The 9455-nt window shown below is 26.5% G+C and overlaps 1 protein-coding gene across 1 annotated transcript; it reads right to left on the minus strand.

Moving 5' to 3' along the window:
• Positions 1-1051: 1051 nt before the first annotated feature.
• Positions 1052-6259, minus strand: LOC112599906 (the record flags this gene model as incomplete). The annotated part of the gene is made up of 10 exons (XM_025347027.1): positions 6000-6259; positions 4617-4827; positions 4385-4530; positions 4149-4303; positions 3863-4038; positions 3282-3430; positions 3018-3210; positions 2788-2899; positions 2236-2407; positions 1052-1515 (listed from the first exon to the last, which is right to left on the minus strand). Coding segments are annotated over exons 1-10 (1893 nt in total), but the record flags the coding sequence as incomplete, so codon positions are not given.
• Between the last annotated feature and the right edge of the window lie 3196 nt (positions 6260-9455).

The following is a 9455-nucleotide window of genomic DNA, read 5'->3' on the forward strand; positions in this document are numbered from 1 at the left end:
ACCATCAACTAATATTATTTTTAAGATTTAATTTTTTAAAAAAAAAACTCTGTTAATTCTACTATTTAAACAAGCAGTATTACTATTAAAACTTTATTATGAAAATATTCAATAATTATGATTACGTATTCTTATTACTAATATTTAGATAATTTTCAATAACTGCGAAAATTGTATGTTAAATTTAAATAATTATTATAATAAATTTTAAATTACAAGGTTACAATATGTGCAGTGAAGTCTTATATTATAACGTTAAATATTTATATAAGTGAAATAAATGACTCAAATAGCATGTTTTTTCCTTACTGTGTATAAATTTGGCATTCCGTTTGTTTAACTGTATAGTGTCTAACGCTATTATCCCTTATTGTGGCAATTTATCGAAGTAAGTCGGACGTAAAAAGTATAATATTGCAATAAAAATAATATTTAAAAAAAATAAGTAAATAAAATAAACACGCAAACACAAACATCGGGAAATTTAATGATATTTATAACCCAGTTAAACTTAGTTGATAGAAAAAAATTAGAAATTTTTAAGTGAATTTTTTAATTCAATTATATAATATAATTAGACAATTGACTTACTGATTTGGGTTAAATTAATATGTGTATGTGTGTGTGTGTGTAAGTGTAAGTGTTTTTTTTTATTTTTAATATTAAATGACCAACAGATAATTTAAAACTATTAAAAATCTATTATTTTTACTAAACAATTTTAGCTAATGCACACAAGAAGTAAATTTAAGAATTACACATTTTATTTCCTATCGTTCATCAACAAAAGACAATAATAATCGTATCATATTTATTATTGTTCAATTACTTATAAACAAATGTGACCCAGATTTTATTGGAAGTAACTCGTTATTAATGAAGTATATCAATGAAAAAAATAACAATTTTATTAAAAGTTAAGTTAATAAAAAATAAATGCAAAGAAAATAAGTTTAAGTTAAGCTACTTATAACTTGACCTAACTTTTAATTCGTTTATCGTGTCACGAACAAACAATTTAGCATACAACAATATTATAACTGTGACTTACCGACTTGCCTACATGTAGTTCAGTGACACGACTTTTGATCATCGTGATCAACGCAATTAAGTATGCATGCCGGACCGCCATAGCATCGGTAGACTGCAATATGGCAGATGACAACTCTACGCCGTCGACGTCACCGGTCATCGCGACAATATGGTTTTCATTCCAAACCTCCCCGACTTTCAGCGAATAATAGTGATAAATGTGTGCTACAATGGCCTTGTCCTGGAAACCGGACACCAGACCGCAAGCCCGAATCGTTCTTTCCTCGATGTCGTTATCAAGTTCGTCCCGGGATCTATCCTGCAGCCGAGCATTTTCTAACCCAGAGAACTCGACCAGCTGCACGAGAAGATAAATCTTTGGCTGGGCGCACAGAAACATGGACTCTACCGTCGGACTGCAGAGACTGATCAAGTTTATCGCGGTGGTTGCGTCCCGTTGCTCTTGGAACACGAATTCATCGTCTGCAAACAACGGCCATTATAACGTTATTAATCTACCGAATTTCAATATTTATTGCATGAATTTTATCTGTTTAAAGTGTGAGAGTAGATAATAATCAATAATAATAATAAATATTTTTGGGAAACGAGAATATCAGATGCAATAACGTTTTAATGTCAGTGATTCTCTTAAGCTAGGTTCCTAGTCATATATCGTTTGCCATGTATCGTGTCGTGTCCAAAAGTTGAAATGGACCACAATCTCTGTGAATTTTCCAATATATCGTGGTGAGTAAATAATATTACAGTTACAACAGTTAATCAGAATACAATAAAAGGTATATGACACGATAGACGATATCATGACAGTTGTGAACCTAGCTTAACTTACGCTATAACGGTAATAATAGTTTTTCAGTGTCATCATCCAAAATAATAAAAAAACCATCAGCAAAGGAAGTCGAAAGCGATGAGTGATATTACTACATTGACAATATTATTGTTTTTATGAAATTAAAAATAAAATTTGACCTATTTATTAATAAATCAATTCAAATAACGTTTTCGCTCAAAAAATACTTAAGAGGAGTACCTATATCAATCTTAAATAATTAATGTTTTTGTCACATAATATTTTTATGGACATTAAATACCGTTTTCTAAAATAATGTTTGTGAATGTAGAAGTGGAAATGATTATACAATCTAATTGGTCATATTATGTACTATTATTAGCCTTGACCTATAAAATTAAATCGGACTGTTTCACGTCTCCAAATTTCGCACACCAATTCCAAGTAACCCTTTCCCGTCTTGATGGATTTCCATTTCTTAATATGACATTTTGCTGATTTGAATACGGCTAAATCTACGAGGGTTGACAGCATCACGAGCTGTATGGGATATTTTAAAATCTGAAAATTAAGCGAACGCTGTTAGGTTAATTAAAAAAAAAACATGTTTCGTGCATGTTGAACATTTGAGTATACTGTGATTTTGTCACCTTTATAAATAAAAAATAAAAATTATATTTTTTTCTGCTTGTGACATAAATATACATTTAAAAAAATGTAGATGTAGGTATATCTATTTATTTTCAACATCAAAAATAAAAATAAATCCACTTTATTAGATAAATAATAATAAAACAAAAATTTGTCTGATAATTTGTAGAAAGATCAACAGTTGTCTATCCCCCAGTTTAAACACGACTTTATGATTTCGATTTATAAATTTAATATATTATATGCTATAAATAACGAATTATAGCGACACAGATTGAGTAGGTACTCACAGTCATAGCGTTCAATATGTGTTCTATTCCTTTAGCTTTTATAAACAGTTCAACTTGGTCATTGTATCGAATTATAGTGTTTTTAATGAAATGCAACAGATCTAACAAAATACTGTAAACACGAGTTCATATCATGCGTGACTCAGTTGGTTTATAAATTAAAATATTACACACATGTGACAAACAAACATCAAGTGCTAAATAAATAATATAGATAATCATAATCATACTTTTGATTAATGTTTTTGTCGGCATCCTCGACAAAGTATAGTTTGAGCATCATCGATATCATGTTAAAAACCACCGGTTGAGCTTCAGGATTTTGCTGATTTTCTCGAAAAAATACATTTAATGTATTTAACCCATACAGGCTAATGTCTTGAAAATTACAATTTTGAGTTGTCAACGTATCCATTATAACAGCTGCAAGAATAAGACAACAAGTGTAATTTAATATATTCATATTTAAATGTGCACGAAACCACTGCGATTACAAATGATCAATAAGTCTGTTTTGAGAGCTTTAAACTTCCGAAGTATGTCGTAATCGTCATTTGAAATGATTCCTATACAAATTATAACATTGACCATCGTGCAAGAGAAATTTTGTTGATACTTTAATGACTTAATTAAAGCCAGTAATCTGTATGTAATAAAAATAATATTTTCATTATTGTCTTGTCGTGACTAAATGTTATTCTTATAACAATGTGTCTCATAAATATCTCAAAAAATATTAAAAAACATTTTTGAAATTTAACTTTATTATTATTATTTTATATTTATATTAATTTTTAAGTTTCTAAGGAAAATATTCTGATTTTGGTACCTATACAAAATAAAATATATAAAACAACATAATTCAAAATATTATATAAACTCAAAAAATTTTAAAAATAAAAAAGGTGGAATATAATTATTTTTTCCATGATAACTTTAAAGATGTCAGAAATGTTAGTTATTCTCAAAATTGTGAATTTTATACTGTATTAATAGAAGTACAAAGTAATATTACATATATGATATTATAATGTTTATAATGTTACAATATAAAAATAAAAAATAAAATACTTACTCTGTGCAGCATTCAGTTTTTATCAAACTATCGACGGAGTTCAGCAATAAATACGGTAAATTTAACAGTGATTGACTTAAAATAGTATGTAAATTATCACTATATATACTTTTCGAATATTCAAAATTTGAGAGTGTCATAAATTCTTTTATCAAAAACGTGTTCAGTTGTTGAAACTACAATATGGGTTCAAAAATCACAAAATAAAATACATAACCATACCAATATTATACTGTTAAATGTTAATAAATAATAACAATATGCCTAAATAATAATAATATTTCACCTTGATTTTTGAAGATAGATTTATAAAAACTTTGCTTATAATATCTAACATTAAACTTTTGAATATAAGATTTTCATTGATAGGATAAAATTCGACATCTTCTAACCAATGTGAAATGTGTATGATTTCTGGCCAAACGCATAACATGACTATGTCTTTAAAAGTTTAAAACCAAGCACGCGCTGTTCAATTATTATAACTTAATAGTTATGTTAATAGTACTTATGAACAATTACCTGTAACAATTTCGGCGGAATATTCATTTTCGTTGATAGAACAATTATCTACTATCTCTCCAAGTATGTAGCAAAAATCATTTCTTAATTTCATACTATTCTCATCGTTTCTCTCAGTTTCGATTTTTATATTGCAAAGTATGATTCTGTATGAAAATAAAAACGGTTTATAAGCTATAAACAATATCCTTGTGGCTGCCAAGAAGTTAAACAAAGTATAGAGTTAACTTACTCCAATGTATTGCGAGTAACTTGTAACGGTTGAATATGAGTACTACTTGAACTTGACTGCAAGCTCCATACAAAAAACATTCTATTCAATAGCATAATCACGAATTCGCATACAGTAAAACGTTCGAATGATACCAATGGCATGTAGAGAAAATTTGGTTTTAACGTATCGACCAGTATCCGCACAGCGTCGAATTTCATCATTTGCAGCACTAAAGGAAAAAAAAACATCTAATTTAATTATATTTAACCAAACTAATTTTTCTAATAAACGATGAATTTTGAGTAAAAATTTTCACAATAATTAGCATTAATAATTTTACAAATATTATTTAAATATCATTTGAAATTAAACCAGAAATCCGTAGACCTTTGAACTTTGATATTATAATACTTCCAGTTTTCTTAAGAGAATATCAGCTTAGTGTCTTTAGACAAACTCTCACTTATGCGCAATATACACAAAACGCATTCACACAGAATATTTATTTTTTTATTATTTGAGTAATTATCTATTAATAATATCGGTAATATCTAAAATTATAGATACCAATATTTTGAAATGTATGAAATATCAATTTGTATAATAAATATTGTCTCAAAAAAAAAATTAATATCTGTTTAAATTTAAAACATTTTATTTTTATTTTTAAAATAAAATATGAAATTGATATATCAAACTCGCAAAAATATTATACTCTGTAATTTTTATTATAGAAAATGTTACTCTAAGATAACTCAAAAGTATTAAAGAAAACGATTATAGATGAAAGATGAATGCATTTAATGTATTATTGGATCTGAGAATTAAAACAGATATTGCATTAAATACTCAAATAATAATACTGGAAAAACTTATCCTTTGTTAATCTTGACTAACGAGGAAAAGTCTTAATTAGGAAAGACTGATAAAGATCCAGTTTTCGAGTAAGCCAATTTTTTGTTTTTGAAATTCAAAAAGGAATAGTCGTCAAGAATTAAAATTTTAGCTGAATATTTGTACCAAAAATTTAAAGAAATTTTTATATAATACGTTATAAATTAAGAAAATACTGATAAAAAGTATAAATCTAATTAAATATAAATTATCCTTGTGTCGGTATTGAGATTATACGGTTAAAACGTGATTTTTGTAAAACCCGTGTAATTCTGTTTTTATCTAATGACAATTTTTTTTCCCCCAAGTAAGAGTATAGTACGTCCCCTATTGTAATAAATTATAATATTTCTTTTTTTTTATATATAACAAATCTATCGTATTTGCGTTAAAAATATCCAAAATAAATAAATAATATACATTTTATATACAGGTATAAATACCTAGTTGTCTCAAAAAGTTATTAGTTTTTCGATCGACGACGATAATATTGTATTCAATATTTACCAGATTGATCGGACAGAGTCGCAATGTTAAATGAAAGTTTCAATAAATCGTCAAGAAACGTTTGGCTCGTGACATTTCCGATGAGTTCCATCAATGTTTTCGGTAAATCACTCATTCCTACGGCTTCGTGACAGCAATGTAATCCGACAGAGTTTTCCGGTACGGTTTGGCGCCTGAGTATAGACGTTTGAATTACGCCGAACAAAAGAATATTGAGTTCATCATGCGCGTGGACCAGCCAAATGCATTTGGCTTCGGTTAAAAACACACCAGAATCATAATTTTTTATTATTTTTTTATGAAATTTATTTATTTAAAATTGTACATAAAACTTCAAAATATATGAATGGGCGCCCATAAGGTTTAACGTTAACCAATTTTAAAACATTTGATATTCCCATATGTCCATACACATAATTCATCGCATGATAATTAAATTGAAAATATTAATACAAATATAAATAACTTATTTGCTAATCATTAAAAAAAATTGTCATAATCAATTATGATAATTTATAAATACTTCTAATGTTATAAAAAACAATAGTTTAAATTATGAATTTATTTCACAAATATGTATATTTTTAAAGCAAGTTAACATCAAAAAAGCATTTTTTTTTAAATTTAAAATAAATATTAAGAATTATTTGAAATTTGAAATTTGAGCGCTTTAAGCATCCCTAATTATCTCTCCTCTCCTTTCACCTATCAGTAAAATACATACACATTTACGTCACTGTGTATCAAATGCGAAAACGTATTTTTAATTTTAATTAAGGTTGACAATATTTTCATATCAACTTTGAAAACAAAAAAACATTTATATAGTAATATTATATTGTATCACCCATAACGTTGTAGAACCGGATTAATATCGGTAAGTTATTCGAACATTCCGTAACAAAACTTATAGTCGGTGGCATCAAGCACAACGACAACATCCCTTCGAGACAGTGCGTGTATTTCGGTTCGGTCAAAAAGTGTTCAGCCAAATACTCAATTATGTCGTTCGCGTAAAATAAATGGTCAAGCGACTGTATTTATAATATATACACACTAATTAAAATTATATGCCAAGCACTATATTATAATTAATTAGAGCTAAATTCTTAAAAAAATCTATTACTAAGACTAACAAAATGTAATATTAAGTACACACGCTCGCACGTGCGTGCGTGCGTGTATGTATGTGATATGGTACCTAACTGGTCTTAATTTCTAAAAAAAAAAGCCGTACAGTAGTAGAAGTAGGTATTCAGACACAATATCTTCATTCTAGATACGGTATACGGTTGGTATTCAGGTATTAAAACTTTCTATGAATTAATAGTCTCGTGGATAAATGCCGCAACACATTGGCCGTCTTATGCAATATTAACGCACAAAAACAATTGGTCTGTAGCTGTATTAATAACAATATATTATTATTATTATTATTACTGGTATTCTCTAGCTTTGCCTGTCATCGATCACTGCACACTGACTGAAAACTCGTAGCATCGACTTTTCGTTGATTAGGGTTAGGCACGTGAACACTGTAGGTAGGGGAATTAACGTAATTTATCGGTCCAATAACAACTTGCAATTTTATTGCCTTATATACAACCATCCATATCTGACAACCGTAATAACTTATTGCAATTAGGATTTGTTTATAAGCCATAAAAACTTATTTTTATAATACAGTAGATAAACATTGATGTTTATAAATAATAATTATTGAAACCCAATCTTAAATAATATATTATACTGAATAGTTTTGTGCACTTCTGTTGTAGTTTGGTTCCAATAATGTAATGTATTATGAATAACATAATAATAATGTAAGTCATTAGAAAGTACGTAATTTTAAATTATCATGAATAAGTTAACATTTAAAACAAAACTCAGTAAAAATCATTTAACCATCGAAATATGGCTCAAATTATGTATAATTTATTTAAATTATACAGGATTTTAAAACCTAATTTTCCGGTGAAACTAGTTAATAACGTATAATTTTTTTTTTTTTTTTGTATGCATATAGTTTCTTACATAAAGAACAATAGTTGAGTAAAATATTTATACCATTAATTATTTCTTTTAAAAGTATAAAAGTTGTATTATATTCGCTTCACAGCAAATGTTTTATATTTTATATTACTGATTTTAAAATACGATTATAAATGATGCACTAAATTTAACGATGACAATTATTTCTAATAGTATATTTGTATACGATATAAATTACTTTTTAAGAATATTAAACTAACAGAAACACGACTTACAAGACTGAAGTGGGTGGATAATTGTATTATCTGTTCGATGTACTTGCATAACCTATTGCAATCGTGGTAAGCGTTTTTCACGCACCGTAAACATTTTGGAAACAAATAGTCGAGGTTAAAGATATTTACTATTGGAAAAGAATCAACACAGATATCCATTTTATTGAGTTGCATTAATATTTAAATGGAACAAAATCGTTATGATATTGTAATAGAGTGCAAAGAAAAAAATCTGTTTACATAGAAACAAATATAATAAACATGCGTTATTAAATATTTATAATAATATTTACTCGAATTAGAAACATTTTAAATTTTAAAAATAGTACATTGAGCGATTATTTTATCAAACAACGCCTATTATTTCATTAACAATTTCGAAAGTATTTTTTTTTTTTTTTTTTTGTAATTTCCAGCTAAAATAAAACAACATTTTTTTATCGTATTTTTTAAATTTTTTAGTTTTTTAATGACTTAATATATTTTTAATTTATTATTCTGTAGAGAAATATTTTGATGAATTAAAATTTTAATTCGGACGAGTAGTTAATGAGTAATAAATATTTAAAGTTATTGTGTGTGTAATGGCGAGGTACGAAAATACCCCAAAAAATGTTACTCAACTACTCCGTTTAAATAAATTTTAAAAACTTATAATTAATAAAAAAAACTGTCCAAATTTTGATTTTAATGTATACAAATACTCCGAAAAATATTATGATTCAAAAGATTAAAATAGAAATGTATGTTATTATTCACAAACGTAAAAAACTTAAACAATGATAACAATAAAAAAACATTGTTATTTTTTAAAATAAAAATGTTGTTTTATTTTTACTATAAATTAATAAATTATGTGAAAAAAAATTCAAAAACAAATAGATGTTGAAATCTTGAAATATTAATTAGTGTGTTTGACGAAAGAATCACTCAATATATTATTATTTGATTTTTCTAGTAAATATAATTTCTCTGTTTTATTCATTTTAATACTCTTTAAGATAGTACATCCACTAATTTAATAACGAATTATTAATTAATTATTGTATTTATTGATTGTGACCTAAAAATTTTTTTGAATGTTTTTAATAGTAATTATAATTTTAAGTCTTTAAGATACTGTAAACAGATAATACGAAGATCAGGAAATCTGATAATAATATCAATAAAAAAAAAAATAGAAAATGAA

The sequence above is a fragment of the Melanaphis sacchari genome, unplaced genomic scaffold (assembly GCF_002803265.2).
Source record: "Melanaphis sacchari strain LSU unplaced genomic scaffold, SCAv2.0 Contig568_pilon_pilon, whole genome shotgun sequence".
NCBI classification, from domain to species: domain Eukaryota; kingdom Metazoa; phylum Arthropoda; class Insecta; order Hemiptera; family Aphididae; genus Melanaphis; species Melanaphis sacchari.